We start from the raw sequence: 26476 nt of genomic DNA, 5'->3' as shown, positions 1-26476 counted from the left end.
AGTAATGTGACTTGAATGAACAAAACCTCAAGGACAAAGTTGTATTTGTCAGTCATCTTCATCCTTCCCCTCTTCCCCAGTGTTACTGTTGGTGGCATGATATCCAGCTGTGTTCTCATTTCCCATGTGGCTTTCTCCCTTTAAATCTCTGCGCCTTGGCGGTCCAACTGGCATGATTGTGATTAGCTGAATACACAGACTGTACCGAACTCCTCAGGAGATTACCACTGCTGTATTTACCCCTCCGAGACCAGAGTTAATCCAGGCTCCCGTGTTCAAAGGGATTGGGTGAGAAGTTCAAAAAGAAAAGAAAAAAATATACAAATGCTCTCATTCTCTAATAATCTATCCACCTCACAGTTCTGTGGAAACTGAACTTTGAATGTATGAGACAAACAAACAAAAACAGATTGAAGTTCCGTATTGAAACCGGTTTCTTCTCAGAGGCACCAACAATGGCAATTGTTCAGGCTAATACAAAATGGCCTGTCTGATACATAGGGCCCTTTGAAATCCATTCACACACTGGTGCCGTGCTCTTTCACAGGGGCGACGCCTCCCTGTGCTTTTTATTCAAAATGTGTGAACCTTCACAGATGTCTCACATTGGTTTCACCTACAGCAAGAGGCAGCCCAGTGGCCAAATAAATAAATAAATACTGGTGTTGTAATAGAGCTCAGTCATGACAGCAACAGTTACTCACATCGTCACTTCTGCTTAAGTGAAGTGTGCCTACAAAATAAAAACCTGAGAAAATTTTTTGCTCCAATGCTTTATTTCGAGTTCAATTTAGAGATTTTACTTTGAAAAACTCTGAAAGACGTTCAATAGAGTTTGTGTCGTGCTTGACACACCTCTTGGAAACGTGATTCCCCTGAATGAGATGCTGGGAAATGAACATACAAGCGTCCATACGTTGATGGATGTGGATCAATTGCCAGGACGCACACGCTCCAGCACATGCTTTATTGTGAGCATGTGAAACAGTCTCTTCATAGTTAATTTGTTGAAGAGGAAAAAAAAAAATACTATTTGCAAATTGCACCATACACTGCACTCCCTTGGGTCTGCAGCAACACACCCGCCACATTTGAAGTCAATTGGATGAATGGTTTCTGACGTAAGCGAAATACAGATAGACAGACACACACACACAGACTTTTTTAGAGAGCTATTGTAATCAGAAATCATGTGGTGGTTGAATAAAATTCTAACAAACTATTAAAAATGTAATCAATATCAATGAATTTGATATATCAAACCAATGTAATGTTCAACTGTATGTGAAATTATTTATGGCGACAATTCACAATGAAAGTGTTGTTGCAACACTTGTACTGTGCAATGTGAAAAATAAAACTAAGCAGTATAGTTTTTCTATTCTTTTGGCTTAAGTGCTGTAAAAAAGACTCATGATGCTAGGGAAAATCCAGATTTTTGTTTTAGCAGATTCTGCAATATACAGCTGATTCCATTTTTATTATCAAATTAAGCCTAACCCTGACCCTGACCCAGAGCAAGTGAACTATGTTTTATATACACACTAAGGCTGTGCTGAAGTCAGCAGAAAAAGACACACTGCTCTTTTGATCTACATCCATTCATCCAGGCTAAATAGGATAGCCCAGACATCTCTCTCGCCCCTTCAACTGTTTCTGGAGAATCTCCAGGTGTTCCCAGGCTAAATGAGATATGTTGTCCTTTTCAGATGCCAAAACCACCTCAACTAGCACCTTTCAGTGTGAAGGAGCAGTGGTTGTATTCCCTAGCTTCACCCTTATGTTGTCCTGAAGAGGCCAAGCCACAATATGCAGGTATTAGTACAAATTAGCACTTAATTTTTCATCCATCCATTGTCAACCGCTTATCCTGCGTACAGGGTGGGGCTGAAGCCAATCCCAGCTGACATCCGGCGAAAGGCGGGGTACACCCTGGACAGGCCGCCAGTCCATCACAGGGCCACACATAGACAAACAACCACTTAAACCTAACAACAATTTAGGGTCACAAGTTAACCTAGTCCGCATGTCTCTGGACGGAGAGAACCCATGCAGACACTGGGAGAACATGCAAATTCCACACAGAAAGGCCGGGGCAACTGGGGTTTGATCCCGCGACTTTCTTGCTGTGATGCTTAGCTTGTTTCTTATTTCACCGTTTTAATTATACTTCATTCTACATCTTAAGTATCACTCACTTGTTGAATTTGGTTTGGGTTTTACCGTCTCTCCCTCCCTGTATGTCCACTTTGGTGACTTTCTCCATCAGTAGTAGGCTAGGCTGTATAAAGTCACTGAAAAAAAACTTGAACTTGTCTTCTGGACTTTTCCTCCCGTGATTCCGTTCACAGCAGCAGCTGAGCTGCATGTTGAGGAGGCCTGTTGACAATGTAGCCTATCAAAACAAAACCAACGTGGTAGCTAACGAATAACATCTGCTCGGTGAGGGAGAGAGAGAGGAGCAAACGCTGGCAGGACTTTACAGAAACATGAATTAACTCAAAATCAAACTATATCGGTATAAACGGTATTGTCTAATTTCATATCTCTTTTGAAATTATATCGGTATATGTCATTATACTGATATACCGCCGAGCCCTACCCCAAACACATCTCCAAGACAACCACTGCCTTGCTAAAGAAACTGAGGGTAAAGGTGGTGGACTGGCCAAGCGTGTCTCCAGACCTAAACCCTAATGAGCATCTGTGGGGCATCCTCAAATACAAGGTGAGGAGAGCAAGGTCTCTAACATCCACCAGCTCTGTGATGTCGTCATGGAACAGTGGAAAAGGACTCTAGTGGCAACCTGTGAAGCTCTGTTGAACTCCATGCCCAAGAGAGTTAACGCAGTGCTGGAAAAAAATGGTGGCCACACAAAATATCGACACTTTGGGCCCAATTTGTGTGTACTTACAAGCTGCACACTCACTACTTTGTAGCAAAGTGTCATTTCTTCAGTGTTGTCATATGATAAGATATAAAATATTTACAAAAATGTGGGGTTGTACTCACTTTGGTGAGATACTGTATCTCTAGATTTACAGTCAATGGAAATATTTTTCAACTGACAGCTGTCAGTCACATGAATCTGTTCTTGCTATTTGTCCCACGTCAACTCCCCTCAGGCACAGCACAAATGTGGATTTTCTGGCTGAAATATCTGACAAAGACTTTGAAAAACACAAACCTAATCTTTAGGCTTCAAAATGTCCCTTTAGACATCTACAGTAGGTGATTAGCAAGAATCTACATCCATGTTTTTCTACTTTCTACTTTAGGTTTTATTTCAGTCCCTTCCTAAATTGAAATGTTCTTTACATTTCTTCGAACATCTCATATTTTGTAACTAAAACATTTTGTACAATATCTAATTATTTAATATGTTTCCTTATATAATTAGTTTAGGAGGCTGTGATTAAATGTTATTGATGAAAGCACAATTTAGCAGTTTTATGAACTATTCTTTTAGTATAAGTCCTGTGTCAAGCTGTATGTACAGAGAGTCTGAGCGATTGGTGACTCACAGTTTATTCAAATGAAAGTGAAAGCTTTCTCCTCTACATCTTTCCCAGTTTGCTCCTGTTTGGTATCTCCTTGTGCTTGTGCAGCGGCGCCGCTGCCCCCTCCTACTATATGCAAAAAGATCATACATGGCCTCTGAAATTAAATGCATATTAAAATCAAGGTTGTTGCATTTCAGCACTAAATTAAATACTGCACATGCTGTATCATAAAGAACAGTTTAAAAAAATAAGAAATAGGCTTTTTGTCAAATTGTTTTTAATGACACATCTAGTGCACATTGCTCTGTACGCAGAGAAGCCCTATATCAGCGAAGCACAGAAGAAGCAAAGATTGAGGCTGAAACGAAACAGTGTGTTTCTTTGTATTTTAATCCCCTTGACATTTTATATCTACTGACTGAAAGCGTTGGTCAGACTTTGGTCATCTGTCTTGAATACCGAAAGATTAAAAGGCTTTGGAGAGACAGCAGCTTCACAATGATTCAGCCTATCTTTGCTTCTCCAAATGCTCACATCTATTTTGTATCACTAGCCTTTGCCAGTTTTAGTCATGACTTACTGCCTTTTTTAATACAATATTTAGCTATTTATTTTAAGTCTGCAGTGTCTGATTCAGATGCACATGTGGTTGAGCTAAGGCTTTATCTGTGTGCCCACATTTTTTGCATTTAGTCAAGGCCTTGGCTAATTTGCTTCCTCCATCTGTGTGGTCGACCCTGGGCCATGGTCTTTTTTCTGAAGCACACTTTTCAATAATATGCGTTACTGATTAGGGCTGAACAATTAAACAAAATATAACCAAAATCGCAATATGGCCAACTGCAATATCAAAATCACAAGAACTGCAATTTTTTGATAAAGGTAAAATGTGTCACAACATACTATTATAAGTGAAGCATTGTGGTGCTACAGAGATGATCTGGCCTACAAATCATTTTCTCCAGACGTAAGGGGACATGCTTATCTGGTACAGACGCCAGCAAAAATCATCATCACTTTTATATATTTTTCAGTGATACTGAAATACAAAAAATTCCCATTCCCATTAAAAGCGTGACTCATATTGCATATCTGTCACAATAATTGCAATATTATTTTTTTTGCATATTTTTGCCATATTATTAATCGATTTGTTTGGGTAGAAAAGCAAGGGAGCATGAACAAGGAATGTGTTACACTGCCAAACCTGATAATGTAATAAGAAAAAAGTGAGGTGTTTGAAATGATGTTGCAAATGCTAGCTGATGCTTAAAAAAGTCTGCCTAAGTTTAATTCTGTTGGGGGGTTAAAGTTTTAAACAGTACGGAGACGATTTAGCATGTATGCATAAATAATACAATTGATGATGCTTTAATTTAAGGCTCGTGGTATTGTGCATGTTGGCTCATTGTCACACTGTTGCGAGTTGAGATGTTTGCTGTGAGAAGTATCCATAACTGTCTGCATTAAAGATTAGTTGCAAACATCCATAACAAGGTACGCAAAATCCTTAGTAGAAAACGAGTAAGGAACAAATCATGAACTAACTGCTAAATAGCAAATAGCTAACTGACTTTAAATAAAAATAAGGTAAATAAATAGCGTATTAGATAACGAGTCTGAATCATGTGCTAAATGACACATAACTAATAATTGCTTTCTTATTAAAATATAAAATATAATTTTTGGTCTCCTCAAGTAAAGTTGAGCGTCATCACAAATACAGTTACAGTAACTACAAATACTGCTTCTACTGAGTTTCCAACATTAGTTAATGAATAACACAAGCCAGATAAGAAAAGTAAATTAATTAATGAATTAAATTCTTTGCACATTTCCATTAATATTTGCATCCAGCTTGAGTCTGAAGTTCTTCTGATCCTTGCTGTTTTTCTGCTTGGCTCATAGCCTGTATAAAACATGGACGTAGTCTCTGTGACGTCACCCATAGATTTTTGAAGAGCGATTGTGAAGCTCAATGTGGGTGGCTGCGGCCGCAGCAGTGCCCTTTTCCAGTCTGGGAGGTTGCCGCTTGGTTTGACTCACTCTCTCGCTCTCTCCTCTTCTGTCACATTAATCTTTGTCTGTTTAAGCAGTGTAGCATCATTAATGATAGGTGGTATGTGAGATGCTCAGCAATGAATGAGGGTGTTTGCCTTGGCTATTATTCCCTCTGTTAGAGCGAAGCAGCATGAGCACCTCACAGCTCATCTAGATCAGTCTAAATTTGCCCTGGGCGGGCAGGACCAAGGTCACTGAAGCCTTGCCATTACATTCACATACTGTATACTATATAAGAGCTATAAGAGGTCATTTGTTATTGGATTGCAGTGCTACAGTATAAACATGACTTTGTGGGCTTTGGGAGACTTTGTTTACTAATGTGTCAATAACGGAGTAATCTGTTTGTTTTTGCGTGCATGCGTGATGAACAAGGACCTGTCCATGTAGCCAGGAGTTGCTCGTATCCATGTCTCTGGTATCTGAGCCTGGTGTCAGTGCCTATTTATTCCTTTTATTGATCTACTCCTGGTCCTCTCACGCATGTGCACACACGCACACACACACACGCACACACAAACTCCCACATAACGCATTTCCCTCAAGGGGGGTTCGCTGCTCCTTCCCTGACCTTCACAGAGCTCCTAAGTCTCTCTTCCATCCTCTCTCACTCTCACTGTGTGTGTGCTGGCGTGGGGCTGGGGGAGCAGTCCACTAATAGAAAGTCTATTGACTGGGCCAGTCACTCATTGCTGCTATAATAGCTGCCGGGACCCTCTGGACACCAGTCGATAAAAGCGGCTTGTCTTGTTGTGAGGCCTTTGTCAGCACTGGAGCAAAATTAAATGTTTGATCGACCACCTTTGAGAAGCAGTTTATAGTGCATATGTGTGTGCGTGGTTGACATGCATGAGAGCTGCGTGTGTGTACGTGTGTCGGAAGATCAGAAAAGGGAAATGAGAAGCAGGTTTGACACTGAAACAGTAAATCCTCTTTAATTGTCTGTCTCAGATTTTGCTGTGGGGTGTGTGTGTGTCTTAGAGAATACCGGTGTGACCACTAATTCCCGGGATGCTTGTTCTACTGTGTGCCTGGACTGCAAACAGCTGGCACGACTGCCTCACCGTGTGTTGCTTTAGATCCACAAACACACACTCAAGTCTCCCCAGACAACTTTTGGCAGCAGAAATTGAGTCTTAAATGAGACAAAGTTACTTTTTTTTTTTTTTTTACTTTGCATAGTTAAAAATGGACAGCTGAGCTAAATGTTTACCTGCAGTGTGCACAAGTGCCATCCTGTTTGCTGTTGCATGCTAGGGCAGCAGGCTGAGGGTAGCGGATGCTAACAGACTCAAACAGACAACAAACTGATCCGCAAGGCCAGTGACGTTGTGGGGGTGGAGCGGGACTCTCTGTTGGTGGTGTCAGAGAGGTGGATGCTGTCTAAGCTACATGTCATCTTGGACAGTGTCTCCCACCCACTCCATGACGTGCTGCTCAAACACAGGAGCACGTTCAGTGCAAGACTTGTACCATAACAATTCCTTTAACTTTGTAAATATTGTATATACTCCTTTATATTTTCTTTTCTTTTATATTTTTACTCTGATATTTATATACTTCTTTACATATCAACTTTCTATCTTTATTTATATTTTGCCTTTTGAGCAATGTGTGCAACTGTGACACAGAATTTCCCCTCGGGTATCAAGAAAGTATTTCTGATTATGATGGATGACCGAAATTTGTCCGTAGCATCGAGGATTGAAAACTGCAAACTACTGAGAGCATGTACTTCCTGATTTAGATCAAAATGTTGCCAATTTTATACCCCAAGAAAAACAACTAAATCTTTTTTTGCTTATCAACCGAAAACCTTTGCTAAAGTCTTGCTCACTCTCTGTTTTCTCTCCACACACACAGTAATGCCCTTGAATGAAACAGTCTCACAAGCAGCCTTTTGTCCCATAATGCCAACATGCACCTCATTAGAATAGTCCCTAAGGCAGCGCTGGGGGGAGGTGTGGAGACTGTTTGATTGACAGGGCTGGCATTCAGACTTAGGAGGTGGAGACAGTGTGGAGACAGCGCAGCAAGGTCACTGTTGGGTGAATAAATATGGAGAGACCTCCTAGTGCTTATAAAATCTGTGGCACATAGCGAACTATCTCAGTCATGTCTACCCACACTCACACAGTGGGGGCCAAGGCCACAGGGGAAAAGGTCCATGGTGAGACAATGCTATGCGGTGTGAATGTGTTGATGACCTCCGAGCGAGTCAAATACGCAACACCCTTTTCTCTGGCCCGCATGACCCTCAGGGGGTTTCCCTCTTAGCAAAGCATGGCAGCAGGTTGGAGCTAACGCCGCTGTCTTACCACTAACCTCTGACATGTGTGACCACTGTGACAAGCCGACACAAGGTCATTTGAGATTTCAGATATCTTGAGTGGCTATTCTTCTTCACATTCAGTTGCGGTGCAGTTTTAGAGTGTCTTTGTCCACACTTAAGCTGCAGTCTTTGTGAGGAGAGTTGATCACTGGCATGAGATAACTGGGAAGGAAACTTACTGCTAATTCTGTCCCACATTTATGCTCGCGGCAGATGAGGGGGGAGAGCGGCTAATATGATTATGGCTCATTTCTGCCAAACTGCTGGTAATGCGGCTCAGGGAGAAAACCACTTCCAAACACATAGACACGAACACAAACACTCACACACACCGTGTACCTCCATACACATACACACACACAAACAGAAAATGCAGGAAGACGGGCAGCTGCTGATTGAATTAAGGTAAAATTAACTGGGAACTTTGTGAAAGTTGTGCTGCTTCCCTGCAGGCGACAATCCGATTAACTTCATTAACATACCTGGCTAGAGCTTCAGTGCTGGAAAGGAAGACACGCTGACAGAGAAATAGACAATGTATGGATGTATGTGGGGGGTGGGTTAAAATTGGGATCAGACAGTAGCCAGATGGAGAGGTGAGGTAGAGGGAGAAGGGAGGGAGGGGGAGGTAAGGGCTGCGCTGAGTGATATCTGCAGTGTGCAGGGTGTGAAGCGTGTCATCTGTCATCTAATAGGAAACCTGCATGTGGCTTAAGCTGAAATGCAAAAACATACTTTCTCTTCTCACGCTAGCTCCCTGCTCCAATTTGTACCCTCGGGGCAATGGGTCCAATCAGTTGCCGTCCATCCGTCTGCCTCTGTGTCTCTTCGATGCTCTGTCACCTGTCATGCAGGTGTGATGCAATTTCCCACAATTCTGTGATCAGAATCTTAAGTGAGCTGCGACTGAGAAGTTGATTGGAGGCTGTGTTTGTGACGGAGTTCTTTAATGCAGATTTTCAGATGGGGTAACAAGACTCATTTCTTTTTCAGATGAATGCTTCTGTTTACTGCTTGTTGGCAGACAGTTATCTTTAAATGAAAGGCCTGATTGGCAAAAGATGGTTGCAATTAGTCCTTTGTGCGTTGGAAAGAGGATGCAATCACTTAAACATGCTGTCGTTGATGAGCTGTTTAACCATTGTTAAGGTACAAATGAAAACAATAAATTACATTAATACACATTGTCTTAAAAGACAATTAGTCACATATGAGATTCAGTTCAACTTTGATGTTACTGCAGCTGTTATTCAAGGTCAGGGTGACCTTGTTACAGCTTTGTACAGTGGGGTGGCCATAATGCCTGTAAGCTGATGTGTTCACATATAGTCTCTGAGGATCTTTGTACTCAGAAAGATAGCACTTGTCGATTGTGTGTGCGTGTGCATTGTCTGATTACAGTGCCAGTGCATGAACAATATGTTTACCGCTCTGCAGGTTTTCATTCATACCAGTTGTAATTGTTTTAAAAGAAGGAAATCTTTCGCAAACTTCTCAAGGCGGTCTTGCTTAATAAAGTCATTTTTTATTTGAATTGGTACACGAACAGAAAAAACATTCTTGTTGTAGTTTGCTGTGTTGACACACAAGAAGTGACGCTTATGACTCACGCGCGAACTGTCAACTGCCTTCTCGCAGACGTCAAAAAAGCTGCAGATTTTAGGAATGACATCATCCACCCTTGGGAGCTGAGATATATTAGCAGTCTCTTCAAACCCTCGCAGTGTTTTTCATTCCACAGTGATTGTGATGACAGCCGCCCTCTGCTTTGTGACCTAAAAGATTATATATCTCTCCTCACGGGGAACTCAGTCGAGTTAACTCCCCGGCCTTATACATTTACCAGCATAAAAGATGAGTCTGCTTGCCGTGCAGTCACTTCCCACTTTTTCCTCCTCTAATGAAGCCTAAGTGCGTTTTAGTGTTCTAATGACTGTGCATTATAATCCGTCTCATACTCACACTTATACATACTTACACTTATACATACTTACACTTATACAACAGTGGCTGATTAAGGCCAAGAGTCAAGACCCATTGATATGCTTCTTTAAAGAAGGGAATGGTTGTGTATCGTTAAAGCATGACTAGTGTACATCATTTCAGTGTTCAATTATTCATTTCATGCCACTTTTAAGGCACATGAACCATAATGAGTCACTGTAATGATTTTACAAATTTGTTGGGAACTTTACAGTACGCTCTAGAGAATGTTTTCATTGTTGTTGCATTCATAATAAACAGTTATAGTACAGTCTGTAAGAAAGTTGTGTTGGCTCTGTCATCCAGGAAATTTGATTTGGAAAGACGCTACAAGGCTGGGGTTAAAGTGCAGACTTTAATTTAAGGGTGTTTACATTCACTTCAGATGAGTAGAAATGTTGACCCTTTTAATACACAGTCCTCCAGTTTTAGAGCACCAAAATGTATTAGACACATTTAAATTAACATAAAGTAATAGCAATTTTGGTTTCAAATCTTTTGTCGTAAATGATGAAGTCTACAAAACACAGACATCAATAGACATTTGGTATCTGCCTTAGTGCTACTGTAGGGCGTGTGGTGCATCCAACTTTACTTCTCGCTTTTTTCAGATTCTTTAGTTTGCTCTTCACAGAAGTGAAACACATACTCTGTTGGTGTGTGGGCAGTTGACTGATTAGGATCACTGTCTTGCTACATTAACATTGAAATGAACAGAAAATAAAATTTACAGAAAATGTATAAAAAGGAATAGAATTCTTACCCAGTAAGGGTGTCGACACCATCAAACACCATTAAAACTGAAAGTTTTACTGTACTTTCAGATGTAATATGCTGGAGTACAAAAGCCAAAACAACAGAAAATGTGTCACTGTCAAGCAGAAACCTCTGGGTCTAAAAAGTGAAGCCAGTGCGGAAGTGGCTTAAACCTGCATTCTTTCTCATGGCCAGCAGGGGGCAACACCACCTGTAGCAAAAATAAGTCAGATTGCATTGGACTTAATCACAAAATGACCCTACTTAATTCTAACTCAATTCCCTCAGTGAGCACTTTCCTAATGAGTTTTATGGTCTGAATCGCTAGTTTCAAGTCTTCTTCAATACATGACACCCTTTAAGGTCCCATTTAGAGGAAAATAGACGATATGATTTAGGGTATGATTTAGGGCGGTGCTATCTTGTGATTGACAAGTCGCTACCATGGCAACCTGTCAATCGGGATAGAGGCAACTCCCATCCACTGCGGTGTGTAGATTTGGCCAGCACTACTGAAAAAGCTAATTAGGAGTTGGCTGTTAATTTTTCCGGTAAGTACATTTTGTTTTAAGCTTGTTTTTCGCTCGCCAAAATTAGCATCCTGGTTAATATTACAGTTAACGTGACCTGCATCTTGCTAACCAAGCTAGCTAACTTCACCCTCTTATCCAAATATCGTCATGTCCAGTGTCTGGTTCCAAAAAACCAAGATGGCGACGGGCAAAATGCCAAACTCGCAACTTCAAAATGGTAGTCCACCAACCAATGGGTGACATCACGGTGACTACGTCTACTTCTTTTATACAGTCTGTGGTTGCTAGGGCTGCTCGATATTGTAAAAAACTGACATTACAATTTTTTTTCTTTTCTGCAATATATATTGCGACATGAAAAAACACAGGAATTTTAACCAGATAAGACCAAACTATCCTTTCTAGAGCTTTAATGCACTAAACATATTTTCAACAAATGATAAAAAAAGAGCAGCTATACACCAGCCCACTGAGTGGTTTACAAAAGTTGCTTTTCTTTGTGCAACAAAATCTATTGTTCCTGTGCTTTTCTCTTGTTCCTCACTCATTTTCAAGATATTGTCGATAGCTAACGGGGGTGGGGCTTGCTTTGGTTGTTTGATAAACTGATTAAGAACAATATTGTAATTGGCAGTTCGCTATGCATGCTGAGCCTGCTTGTCACTCATGATCAACAAACTGTGCATCCAAGAACCCTTAAATCGGAGTAAATTGTGTTACATCAGAAAGACTTCGCTGTCCTACTACTAGTGAGAAGTTGAAGACTTTTTTATCGTTTTTTTCCATACTATTCCAATACTATGCCTTCTCTTTTTCTGGCTGACCACCCCTTTTTTCTCTCTTTCTCTCCCACACACAAAATGCTGATCCATTAAAAAGCTGATGCCTTGTTCTGTCACTGTGCACACCTTTTATTTGGTCCATGTTCATGATTGTAAGGTAATTTTCTGCTAAGCTGAAACTCTTAATTGAATCTGTGGATTCCGCTAGAGAATCAGTTTTTGTCTGATTTGTCTGACATTGTACACGATTTGCAGCAAAGTCACCACACCCTGACAAGCGTGCATGTATGTAACCTGCATTAGGTAAATTAAGGAGTTCTAGCATAAGGGCATCTAAGACGCGAGCGTTTATTTTCAATTCGTTGCAATGGGAGCCCTGCGTTTTTACGAGCTAGTAAAAACGCCAGGAGCGTGACGAGGTGCTGAGCATCTTTTCCACGCTGAGCATTTTTTTTCTGGTCGCCGAGAGTTGAAAAATGTTCAACTTCAAGACTGTCACTTTTTATCCAGCCGTCCAATAACAGTGCAGTATGGGCAGGACAAACACCGCACCGAGCACATCCGACCTTGAATGAAACGATGTGCCTACTCGCCGAGGTGTTTCCTCGCCCACAAAATCTCATGAACCCACGTACGGTCTGTGCTCTCATGTTTCAGCCTTCTCTTCATGCAGAGCAAAGGCCAGAGCAAGTAGGCCTACATACTTTGTGGTGACATTTTTACATTCAGTAAAATTAGGTAGGCTACCCTACTTGCAGCACATCGCCTCCACGGAAATTATGTATTATAGCAACCACAGCGTCTCGAAAAAAAAACACTGCGCCTCCAAAACGCACCTAAGCGCTCCCAGCTAGGTGTTTTCAGAACAGCAGGTGGCGTTTTCAGCTGGCAAAAAATGCTTTGGTGGACACAGGCCCTAATTTGCCCCAAGGATAGAATAATATGGATGTCGCATCTTTGACATCACCCAACAGGAAATGGAGCAGCTGCTAACAGCTAAAAGATTAAGACAAATAGCACTTAGCAGTGAGACAGCACCAGGAACATCAGAACAAATTTAACTCAAACATTATATCTCTGGAAAAACGTTACTTGCATTCTACTTTACAGCACATTTCCAAAAACACAGTTTGATTAGTGTGTACTGTTGTACATCATATTTGTATATATAAATTTGTAAAATACATTAATTTCTCAACACTAACTGCTAAAACATTAAATTATAAGGCTTAGTATGTACTAAATATTGTAGTCTATATTATAGTCAAGTTTGATCCACAGTCTTGCTGGAATCTTGTCTGACAGATGACAGAAAGCTAAATTTAGGCAAGGAAGTGTAAACTAAAGAGACGAAGAGCGGTGTGTAAACAAGCACCTGTCAGTCAGTCTCTTGAAATCTTAGTATCTCCTGATTTCAGAAACAAATTTAAAATTACCCTTAAAAAATGTTGACTTAAAATTTTATGAGACATAAGACAAGTTTGATTTCCCCCTTTACATTCATGCATACATTTAGGCCTCTGCACATTGGCTTTGACAATGGTGGTTATTGATTCTTCATTTATTACATATGGAGATGAAGGGACAGTTGGATGACAGGGAGACAAAGCACCTGACTAGCTGCCTATTAGCTTTGACAACCTAATTTCAGCTGGAGACAGGCTGTCTGTGCATGTACGTGTGTGTATGTCTGTGTACTGGTTACAGATTTAGATCCCTGGTCTGGGGTGCGCTCTACAGGCTGGGTGCAGGATGTTGAGATGACAACAGTCGCAGGGGGGAAACCATCAGATGTAGCCGTCAGCTGACAGACAGACTTATTACTCTGTCTGTCCCCCTCCTGAGTAGAGGCCCAGATACATACAGTATTAGGCCAATGCTGCCTCACTGGCCCAGTTTATGCATAAACTAGTTTGGAAGAGTGCAGGTATTGTGGGACATCCCTGTAACATTTCTGTACTCAGTCCCTTTTGTTTAATGTAAACCAGAATGTGGCAACTACAACATGAAGCAAGGGAATCAACTGTATCTTTTGGTAGACAGTAAATTAAAACATTTTTTTGTTGTATCAAATGTTATGTTTCTACAGTTTGCAAAGACATCTCGTTTTATTTAAATAGAATGATTGTTCCTTTGAACAAACAAGATAGGTTTGTCATGAAAGTGTCCAGATGGTGAAAAAGATTTTAGATGAAATGTGCATCTTGTAATGAATTTTTTAGGGTGCATGCACATTGCAAATGCTATTTGCCGAAACATTCACGTAAATCTCAACACACACACAAATGTACACACAGACACAACAATTTACATATGTTCATAAATTAGCAAAAATCCCCCACCTGTATGTGCGCACACACACACACACACACACACACACACACACACACATACAGTGATGTTTCTATCACTTCAGTGGATATTACATTAACTTAACTTAATTAGACTAATGCAATGATTATACTTTCCACGTCCGAGAGTGTGCGAGGGTCCGCTAGGGTACCCATTTCTATCTACATATATTGTGGGTTCCCTTACATGGATGCCATGTTTCTACAGTTGCCTAAACGGATAACCAGCGCTACAGTTGAATATGTACGAAAAAAAAAAGTGCGTGGGATTTCCCTCTGCTGAATCATTTTCATCCCCGGTGGGGACAAAATTTATCCCACCTCAGAGTGATCTACTTCAATAGTGATCTGTAGTCTTGTTAGGGTTCAGTTAATTTTAAAATGCGCTTAAAACGCACTTTGGCTCTGATCCAGCTGCCTCTCTCTGTCTGTAGGTAATCACAAGGCTGGAGTTGCTTAATGTCCCGCCCACGGCACTGTCTGATTAGTTACAAGTCGTGAAAAATAGCCTATCAACACTCACAAGACATTTGCTCTGGTGAACGGCGGAGCTGTGTGTCGAAGGGAAGGCAAGGGAAGGCAGTCGATATCACGGAAGCTGCAATAAACATCACAATCTGATGATCTGTTTCTATGATGACAAGCAGCCCAGTGTCCACGTTACACCTTTGAACATCCCCGAAAACACAGAGCTACGGGGTTTCACTTAATAAAACTGAAAGTGACGGCTTTCAAATCAGTCTCTCTCCCCTTACCCAGTCACTGTACCTGAGAGAAACACAGCATGCATCTGTCTTTTCTGTGTTTTCACTGCAGCTCTGCATTGCGATGTAACGCTCCGTATTTATTAGACCTACTTAAATTATAAACAAGGTGAGAAAAAGGGTCGTGATCATGAGGAAAAAAAGACATCCCCCCCCTCTGTTTTTTACACAAATCGTACCCTGGTTATAACAGTTAGTTTGCTGTCCATGTAGATTGAACTAGATTTCTGCGTGTTGTTTATATGCTCTCATAATGCTAATCCAACCCATCTTTGTAGTAGTGTCCATGTTGATTCCACATTCCGACTTAAAAACACATGAACACACACTGAAGTCCGAAGAACGACTTAACAACTCGCGAAATAGGACCATCCGAGGAGCACATGAACGTACCATGAGCCACTAGTTGCAATTTGCCACCCTTACCACTAGATGCCCCTAAAACTTACACACTGAACCTTTAATATACACCGCAACCTTAACCTTAACCTAACCCTTACCCATAACCTTTCCCTTAACTAAACCTAAACGTTACTCCAAACTTAAACATTTATATTAACCTAAACCTTTACATTTACCTAAACATTAACCTAAACCTTAATGTAAACAAAGTCTTCACCCTAAAATGTTATGATTAAGGTTCTGGAGACTTGAGTTTTGTCTCCAAAAGGAAGGTGAGTCCACACAATTTGACTGTTAACACAGATTTATGTCCCCACAACATGACTAATACATGTCCACACACACAAACACACATACCCCTCTAAGTGTATGCCGGTGCAGTCAGGGGCTGAAACAGTGAATTTGTCAGATCAGAGTTTTAATTAAAGCTTCTCTGGCCAGCCGTGGAGCAGGAACAGCAAAAAGCTTTTTACTGGAAGAGTGTTTGGCACTTGGCAAAGCTTCCTCATTTGAAAAACAGCAAGAGACAGATTTAGATTATAGCAGAAGCCAAAACAATATCTCTGCTTGACTGGAGCGCCAGCCTTGTTGTCTTTAGCTTCAAACGAGGTTAAAAACACTGGAGTAATCTGTCAGGGTTACTCATGAAATAATTTCATTATGTAACCATTGACCATTGTCACAAAAGCAAATAGGACACAAATTTAACAGGTGCATCCATGTAAACACAATACTTGACATTCATGTTACTATTTTATTGGACTTTAATGTTTCATTTGACCTTTAACACAGCTGGACTTTATAATTTGGTTTACTGTTGAGTCTTAAGTCTTGTTTTCCTTAAAAAGTGAAAAAGAATCCACTATGATGAGAGTTTTTTTGCACATGTAGTTTCAACTGTTTTAAGATTTGAGTTTTGGACAAGAGATAATCTTTAAATTCTGTGGTACTGTGACTAATAGTGGTTTTATAATAATTTTTAGTCATGCTAGTGGAATGGCTCTAGGGATGCCACCAAAGTGGTCTGGACCAAAGTGGTCCACCACTTTGGTCCAGACGGTGTTGCTGCTGGGTTTGTTGTGTTTTGGGGGGGTTGGGTGGAGGAAGGATGCTGTGCAGAGTCTAGGTGAACTCTGAACTGATATTCAGTTTTATAAGGTCTAATCTGTGACAACAGGGGAACTGTACATTTTATTCTCTCTGTCTCTCTGGGCTTGCATTGCTGGGTTCTTCTCACCTGGTCCAGCTGCCTTAACCTTTAAAAGGACAGTTAATTATTAATGTGTGCCATGTCTAAGGTCAGCCTGTCGCCCTGCAAGAATAAATCCACCTGGACAGGTCAGGTATCTCTGCAGAGGTATTAGATGGTTGCTATCTAATATCCCATCTCTGTTGTCAAGCATTAGCACAACACCAATGGAACTTTGGTGTTGATGCAGATGCATGTGTCTGGCTGTTTGTGTCACCCGCCAGCCTGTGATCCACTGTCTTAAATGCCAGCAGGGGCTGTGGGGCTGAATATTGTGATGGTGACGATGATTTTTGACAGGGGAGCTCTGACGGGTTCTGACAACGAACAGCCTGCTGCATGGAGCAGAGCGGCGGAGTGGAAATCTGCTGCTGCTGGGCTGTCTGGGGTCACATGAGCACTGCTGATAACAACAGCAAGTTAGGAGCATACAGACACAACATGTGACAGGCGAAGAGAGAGAAGCCACAACAAAGTCTGCTGTCTTTGATTTGTACAATGGTGTATTCAAAGGTTAAGGTTAAATGTCTGTTATATTTGTGAATTTATGTAACTAGACAAAAAGAAAATGATCTGGTGCTTGTTGTCTGTCCTTGTCCTTTGTGATTATTGTAAGAGGTTTTTAAAAATTAATATCACTCCCTCTCAATCTTCACCATCAGTCTAACCTTTTCCATCAGGCAGGTTATTACTAAATGAAAGTACAAATGAATCAATGTTCAGAAATGTTAACAGATAGGGTTGTTTCTCCCCTGAAAGCCATTCTTGTTTGTTCATTTGCCAGTTGTCAGGAGTGATGACTCAACATTTACAACTGCTTCACACTCATAAAGAGACAGTGCTATACAGTAATTAAATCACTCTGCTGTCTTCTCTGCAAGAGATTTTGCCCGTGTGCCCCATATGCCCTTTAAAATGCCAACTGAAGATGTATCTCCATTTAGAAATTTTCAACAAATGCTTCTCTTAGTGACGCAGTTGTACGGGGTCACACAGAGGAAACTGTCACTTCCAATCTACTGGTTCTGTGGGTACCATTACTGTGAAGGACTGATACTCCTTCGTGTGGTGTGAAACGATTACACGATCAATTACCACAGCTAATTCAGTGTAAACATACAGTGAGGGACGCTAACGTTTCAAATGAGGGAGTTCAAGAAGTCGAGCTGTGAACTGCACCTACAGATGAGAGATTACCTTTGCAGAAACACATCCCAGCAGAACATGTGGTTATAGTGATAGGGTCGTGAATATGGATGGGCCAAGAGAACATGCCCCACTGTGGGATAAATGGAGTGGTGGCCTATATTCTCACACCCACTGACTTATAGTACACAGAGGTTGCATGGCGCAGTGGAAATGACATAATACCAGCTTTAATGTTTTATTTAGCTCATCCTCTGTTGACGACAGTGGGCCATTAAGCGAGCACAGCATCTCCCTTTCGCACTGATTTCCTCTCCCTCCTGTCGCTTTCTTTTCTCTTTCTCTTTGCACTTGTTTTTTTCACGCATTTCCTGCGCTGTTCTTTGGAAATAACAAGTGAGGTTTCCATTCAAGGAAATTACAAGAAAGAAAATGATAAACATGTCGCTCCATTGTGGAGATTTTTTGCAGCTCAGTGTAACTGTGCTCATGTTGAAAGTCGGTGGGTTACCATGCTCATTTATTTCAAGGAAGGCCTGTGTGAGTGTGGTTTTGTGATGCTTCTCTTAGTTTAGCAAAAACGTTCCACCTCTCACTTTCCTCTCCTCATCTAGCAGGAACAGTAATGTTACTATGGAAACTTTGTTTAGAGAATTAAGCTTTGAAGCTAATTACTTGATCAGAACAAATGGTCTGTTTTATACTTTTTAAAAAAAATCTTCCACCATTTTTATCAGCCTTCTTTTATTCAACACTCGTCACATCTGAGATTCAACACACACAGTTCAGATCACACCTCTATACTTTTTATGTGCTTGCTACTTTTCTGCATGAATTAATGATGAGTTGTCACCATGGTGAAAGTCTATATTGTGTGTGTGTGTTTATAAGATACTTCAGTGCTCTGACAGGAACAAGAACATCTTTACGAGATGTAAAGCCGCGTGAATGATCCATCAGCATGGTCCATATTAACAGACGATTTTAGAAATATTTCAGAAATATTGGTACTGGTGTGTGGGAAATTGTTACTTAATTTCAAAAAATACATTTGTGTGTCCACCACACTGCACTGACAAATAAAATGTGCTGCTCAGAACACTCTTATCTCTAATAAAATCTTTAATAAAGTGCAAATAATTAAGGGTTGCCCCAAGGAAATTGGTTGTTTCTATTTCTCCTAATCTGCAAGAATTTAGAAGGTTTTCTTTTCTCTCAAGATTTCGCCGCTCTTATTTATTACTGTGAAGCAAATGTATGTGATTGATCAATCATTGTCACCTGCTGAGCTGAGTCAGACTGATCCTAATGTGTCTGTTCTTGTTATCAGTTTAGCTACTAGATGATGGTCACCTCACTCATTAAATACTAATACATGTTCTTTTCTGAGTGAAGTGGTGCATCTGTTTGTTTTCCTTTAAGGTTAATATTATATTTCATGAAAGTGTAATAAATTCTTTTGACATTAGCGGCGGTCTGCCTGTACTTATGTATATATGTTAGGTACCCATGTAGGCCTAATTACTAAAGTATTACTTTTCAAATAAACAAATTTATGACCCTCTTACAAAAATATTAATGTAAAAAAAATATACATTGTTAGATAAATTGTCATTTATCATTAGATTTTTTGAAACTCTTAAGTATATAGCTATCTGATCTCAACAATCCGGTTCAGATTTGGCAGCATGAAGTTGTACACTACATCTACATAATTCAGAACTACAAATATTCATTGGTATCATTGGATTTCTATTCCACATAGGGCTGACGATATCTATCGTTTGACGGTAGAAAAACGTCCACACTTTACCGTAATATTTTCTTGAGGGGACGGTGAAGTTAACTTTACGTTGGACTACGACATCTATTGAATGTCCAACGTAAAACTAATATCCAACTTGAAACTAACTTCACCGCAGTCCGTTCTTCCACACGTGCCAGTGTTGCAGGGGAAGAACAACACTATCCAGCAGTGCCAGCCATGATGTGTGTGTCAGTCAGGTAACGTTTAATGACTTGCCCACGGACATACAGCTTACTTTATAGTTTGCCAAGATGTGCGTTTTTTGTTATGTTGCTGTAGTAGCAGGAGAGTTATGAGTGTCGCTGTCTGGAGCTGCTGAGCTGACTCTGGTGCCACCTGTCCTCTCATGATAGCTTTGCAGCGGCAAGTAGCGTCAGTTTGCTGACCCACAACCTAGATAATGTTAGTTACATTATTTGCAGTGTCGTTGTTCACTCTATTATGGTATTTTTCATGGTGTTGAATTTCTGCAGAATCGCTCACCCCTCCTTTTTTTAATGCAGACAAATGTCACGAGTTACAGTTGGAAATACCATATTTCAGTAAATTTACTAAAAAAAAATTATATCGGGATTATATATCGTTATTGGGATATGAATTTTTGTCATATTGCTAAACCCTAATTCCGCATTTCAGATCTCTTGTTCATGTTGTGTATAAACCCATGCAGAACCTTTGGCTGAGGTGCTGTATCATAGTTTGTGTAAGAAAGCATAATGACAAAGAAGACTTTGGTTTGGGAAAGGAAATGACGAGAAAGTGATAGAGACATTAAAAATAAAAGGAAATTAATTAATAAGATTAATAATTTAAATATTATTGTGTGGGTGATACTGCAAACACAAGGTTGTGCATTTGTGGTAACAGGTGATTGCTGCCAGTAAAAGCAAATTTCAAGCATCAACATGGCAAACAAACAGAAAAAGGAAAACACAGGTCTGGGTTTTGCAAGAGAAAATAGATATAGTTGTTGTTTTCACTGTATTCATCATCAGGTGTGTTTACAAATGTGCTCACAGTACACAGCTCACAGCGAGTCTGCCACTGCCAGTGCAGTTGACAGCTTCACATACACAGACACCCACCCGCAAGCATCATATCACAGAATTCCTACCCATAGATACATCTCTGTCATATATGTAACATCTGCTAAAATATGTGACTCATGGCACAGCCGTCCTCTGCACAGACTGTGATACACACACACACACACACACACACACACACACACACACACACACGCACACAGACACAACTTATACTGTGAATACACCAGTGCTGGAGAGAAAGGAGTCAGTGTAAATAGTCATCAAAACAGTCATGATGCACATCAAAAATGCCAAATGACTTCTTGTTTTTAAGTTTTTCTTATAGCATAACCGACCACAGAGGGGTTGGTCATTTTAGATGTAAAATCCAACAGTCTGTAGTCCTGCATCGTCGTTTTGGCTTTTTCATGTATCCACTGGCAGAACAGTCACATGTCAGATGTTTATCTTAGTGGATGGTCTTCATGGAGACTGTGGTCGTCCTCGTGAAAACAACAGTTTTCAAAATCTCTCTGAGTGAGTACGATCGCTTACTGTCTTCCATTCGCTGGATTTTGGTCCATCGTCACTGTCGCTTCGGCACAGGATGAGTTTGTTTTCTCTGATGATTGTCCATTCAAAAACACAACCCACCAGCAGGCAGTTTATTCTCATTTCAGTGCCAGCATATTTGTATTTTCCAATATAATCCGTAAGGAATACATTTCCCTTATCACCCTGTAGCTCAGTGCAGATAAACACTATGAATACAAAACTCGTGTACTTCTTAAAACACAAACGTCATCTGCAGATACTGCTTATGTACACAAACCACTTTTTGCTTTGTTAAACTATTTCACTTCAAACCCACATTATATGGTTGTTAATATTACAGTGTGATTGCATAAAACCATTACTCATCCCATATGACTGCAGAAGGAAAACAATTTTTAATCAGGTCCTTCGTACTTCACCTTCTTCACCATGAAATGAACAAAGCACAAAATAAAAATGTATTGTTTGTTTGTGTTTACACAGAAAAAAACAGTGCTAGAACCAACAAGAACTAACAGAGAATAGCATAGCATTGAGTGCTGTGTTTTTCCAATCCTTTCCCCAGCTTATAGAGAAATGTTGCTCAGGGACGATCTCAGTGCCAGTGCAGGAACCTGGAGCGTGTCTTCTCTTTGCTCATCTAATGATGCTACAGACTATTGTTGAAACTCTCTTTACAGACACTCTGAAGACACTACAGATGAGCGGTGTTAAACAGCGACGACTGATCTAATTTCTAGGTATCAAAAAGGTTCCCTTGTTTGATGAATAAATTAGAAGTTGAAAAGAAGCCAGTTCAGCACTAAAAGGTGACCTCTTTGTTCAGGTGCAGGCATGTGCAGTAATGCATTACGAAGCTATCACTAGAAAGCAGCGCTATTGCCAAAACGCGCAAGCAATAGGTTTCAAAAAGGCAAGTGAATGCAACGTTTTACATTTTGCATGCATTGAGTTACATCCCAGTTGTTTTGTACATTGGCTGCTACATGAACTGGGAGTCAAGTTTTTTTTTTCTGGCCGTAGCAAACAGAAAAATAAAAAAATATTATCTACATGACGCCCATCTCAACAGAGAAGAGAATTTTTGTCACCTCGGGACTGCATCTGACATCAGTATTCAGTGTGGGAATGTTTTCAACAGTAGATGGTTCTCAAAGTTGCACATTGCTCACTTCAGAGCAGCCGTTTAATAGTCTTTGTGGTGCTTTCCTCCACTGCCATCTGTCCTTACCATGCCACATCTCCATGTTTTAAATATATGGAATATATGAAATGATGGGTTTCACAATGACACATCCACCTTATTAAAAAACAAAAGTGACATCAATCCACTACATGTGTGGACAACACCAGATTCAAACCAAAAATACCTTTTAACATTTGGAATTCATGCAATCTGTAATGGCTGAGGTCGTTGGGAGTTTTCTTTTCCTTGGATTTGAAAGTCTGGGCCTGAGTAGGTCTCAAGTGATCTGACAGTGAGCCATGCCTGTGCCACCATCTGTACATGAAATGTAGAAACAGAAGACTGTGTTCAGACTTGGATCGCTGTCAGAGCACTTTGAGGACGGCTAGTTACAGAGTTATTATTAACTGCAGCTCTATGACTATCATTGTAATGGTTATTACCACTCTGGGCAACGCACTGACATCAGTTCAATTTTAGGATTGTGGTTCACACAGGAGTTATATGGCAAGATGCAGTCGCAGGTCTTCTGATGGCTGTTGGTGTCGAGAACTCATATCAAACACTTGGGTGCTGAATAAATCTCAGATATTTAGATCAAAGATAGAAATAAACACACTCACAATGACCCACACATGCATGCTGCAGATGCGTGCATGGATGTCCATGACACCACACACACACACACACAGACACACACACACACACACTGAAGTTACTCTGCACTATTTTCTCATACTCTTCGGTTTCTGACCATCCTCCTTTCTGAAGTTGTTTATTCCAATAATCTTTGACTCCATCTCTTCTTTCCAGGGTGGCCTGTCTCCGTAGTTTACTGCTGGTGTTGCTTCAGGCTGAAAACAAAACACAGGAAAGAATTTGTTAGTCTTGTTTCGTCTCTGACACGGGCAGATCCGACAAGACAGGGCTCTTTAACCACAGGGATCATCGAGCCCACTGGGGGAAAGAGATTCTGTTTCTGCCATCCTTGTTCCCGGGGAAGTAATCTCATTTACCTGTAAATCCGTGTCTCATGCCATTCTTAATGTAGCATAGATAGCAAAATAAACCTATCAAGAAAGATATGCAAGACGATGTAACCCTGCATTGCTTTTGTTCCTGTACTGCACTGAAAAAAGAAGTCCTTTTACCGGGAATGACAGCTCTACTGTATGTGAAGCATTAACCAATAAGCCTGTTTCACAATCTTCTCATAATTACAGCAGTCTATTATGCCTTCTATCTGGCTGTTCCCCAAATTAAAACAAGGGAGAAAGATAGGAGCATAAACCCCCATGTTTAAGGTGCAATAATTACTGTGGATTTGGTCTTTATCTTGGGCTGCTGATTGTTTTTTTATGACGACAGGCGCTGTGGCTGCATTCTGTTGCTTTATCACAGTGAAACAAAGCAACTCCAGAGGCAATTTGTCAGGTTGAAGCTCATGCGAAGCAAACCCACCTAATTGACAAAGCATTTGTAGTGAGTTTGGACCCCATAGGGCAGGGGGATTTAAAGGCAGTAAAGTCTTCAGTAATCCTGCAGCTGATCTTTGCCAAGTATAACTGTAATGACAATATCAAATTAGCATTCTGGGTTGGTCACAGTTATTTAATTGCCTGAATGAACAGAAAGTAATGCACTACCTCTATCAACTCTGTAGCTTTTAGTGTAATTGTTTCTCCGTTTGAGGAGCTTTTTAACTTTGTTTCATGACACAGTTTTAAGATGTTTTCACCTTAGTGTGACCTTAGCCCTATAAGCATTTAACTTTGTTCAGAAAGACAAACACAGGTACACATAGAGGGAGAATAAGATGTTCGTCCTCGTACGTGGCCATCAACCTGAGCCTGAAAATGTAAACATGTCCCACAAACAGCACAACAAATTCCACCATTTTCATCACAGTTCTTTGTTAAAATGCCACTCCTGCACCGTGTCCTAATTGGAGCGTTGCCCCACTCACACACTTCCAACGGTGAGATGAGAGAGAGAGAAAGAGGGAGGGATGCACAGGCACGCTAGCTGTCAGCACCTATCCCGGTAATGGCTGTTAAAACAGTGGCCTCTACACCCTGTCTACTCTGCCAGGACTCATCTAGCACTTTGGACTCTCTGAGGAGTGGGAGGGCAATCTCTGGTTGCCTCTGTTGTTCTCTGGGAGGGGACAGGGGGTAGCAGCAAGGAGGGATGGAAGGGCAACAAGAAGATACACAGTATTGGTGCAGAATGCAGTATGTGGTCCATGCAAGTTAAACAAACAGACTTTCATATAGAAGTACAGCTGCAACTAATTATTATTTTCAGTATTGACAATTTTTTTCATTAAATGATTAGTCCAGAGGTTCCCATCCGCTTGTCTCTTAAAATGAAGCTATTTCTACTTGTGACCCTTCATGAGAGGTGATGGCTTTAGTGTCAGCATGACTTATGAGTGGTAGGGCTGCAACTAACAATTACTTTCAGTACCAGTCTACCAGTTATTTTTATGATTAGTTTAGTGTAAAATGGGCCCAGCACAGAGTAGCAGAGCATTTTTGTTTAGAACTGACTTGAATGGATTGACAACAGCTGTTAGTTAACACGATTTTCTGTTGATTATCTACTGATTTAATGATTAATTGCCCTCATAAGAAGTTAAGACTTATTAGCTTGTTTCAGATGAAGGTTAGAAACTAAGACACACAAAACATATAGTCTACTTTTCATCTCTTTTATTGTTTTGGGTTTAGGTTCAGGCCATAAAATGTTAAAAGAAAATAGTGTCATCAAAGATGCCAACAATATTCAAGTTACAATGATATAAAACAGAGAAATGAAACAAATCTTTCCATGTTTTGTGCTTGTTGAACATTTTTGCTTGACAAATTACCAAGTAGATTAAAAGATTGTCATAATTGTTCCTGAGTAATCAGCTGACTGGACTAATCAATTAATTGACTAATTGTTTCAGAACTTTGTAGAAGCAGAGGGGAGCCTTCATTATGCCAGAATGAGAGATCTGTTGCTTTTAGCTTCAGCGTTCGAAAACATACATTTAAACTTGCAGATTCCAGCTGGCGCTCCTCCCACTGGTATCTGTCATATTGTTTAGAAAATGTCCCCATATTGGGCTGTTTCTATGGGAACAACACAGTACAAAGAACCATGGGACAGTTTTGAGCACTGGCTACATACCCAATATTTTCATCTATTTCTATTATCTATTTTCATCTATTTCTATTATTTATATTTTTCATGTATACTGATACCTTTTGGATATTGTACTTTTCACATACTAAATTTGTATACATATATCTTCATACATACTAATTTTAAGATTATTTAAGTGCATTGTACAATTAACAATTTGGATGCAGTCAGTGAGGAGGTACAAGGGAAGTAGGTGACAATCCAAGGACAGTAAAAGGTGAGGCAACGGATGGGGTAAAAAACAGGTCACCCTCTTCACTCTGTGAGGGTGTTAATAGATTAATCCAATAATCTGTCCCAGGGCCACACATGTGGGATGTGAGATATATGAGGACGAGGATATGTGAGAGAGAGGGCAGAGAGAGTGCATGTATGTGTCTGAGGGACGTGTTTGTGAGGATGCGAAGGTCACCTTGGCACACTGTGTGTGTATGTGCGCGCCAGGTAAATGCAGACAGGCAGTGGCAGTTGCTAAGAGAGCGGAGGTGTGAGTCATGATTCAGGCATGACCCTCCCACCCCCGCCCAATCCCTCACCTTATTATCATCACAGACAGCAATGCTCAGGGCAGGATGTCTGTGTGTGTGTGTGTGTGTGTGTGTGTAAACACAGACTGTGTGTTTGTGTGATTTTTGGGCGGAAGGTGTGAGGCAAGACGGGGACAAGTGCCTTTGGGGGAGATGAGGAGAGCCTAAGGCTTGAGCCTGCATGTGTGTGTGTGTGTGTGTGTGTGTGTGTGTGTGTTGTAGTGTGACAGAAGAGGCATGTGAGGGGAGCTCACCAGCAACAGTCCTGAATTAACCTTTCACCTTGCCTCAAGCAGGGAGAGGATGCACACGCACCCA

At 40.7% G+C, this 26476-nt stretch overlaps 1 protein-coding gene and 1 long non-coding RNA gene across 2 annotated transcripts in view; one reads left to right on the top strand and one right to left on the bottom strand.

The window, feature by feature from the left end:
• Positions 1-26476, top strand: part of LOC123983792 — a 68470-nt gene that overhangs the window by 31840 nt on the left and 10154 nt on the right. The window lies entirely within an intron of this gene.
• Positions 22899-26476, bottom strand: part of zgc:171482 (zinc finger protein) — a 107204-nt gene continuing 103626 nt past the window's right edge. The window contains exon 7 of the mRNA XM_046070139.1: positions 22899-23293. Within this exon, the coding sequence (XP_045926095.1) occupies positions 23272-23293 (22 nt within the window). The 3' untranslated portion in view covers positions 22899-23271. The remainder of the gene's footprint in view (positions 23294-26476) is intronic.

Source organism: Micropterus dolomieu, linkage group LG15 (assembly GCF_021292245.1).
Source record: "Micropterus dolomieu isolate WLL.071019.BEF.003 ecotype Adirondacks linkage group LG15, ASM2129224v1, whole genome shotgun sequence".
In the NCBI taxonomy this organism is placed as follows: Eukaryota; Metazoa; Chordata; class Actinopteri; order Centrarchiformes; family Centrarchidae; genus Micropterus; species Micropterus dolomieu.
The sequence above is the reverse complement of the archived record's forward strand: the minus strand, read 5'-3'. Positions and strand labels throughout refer to the sequence as shown.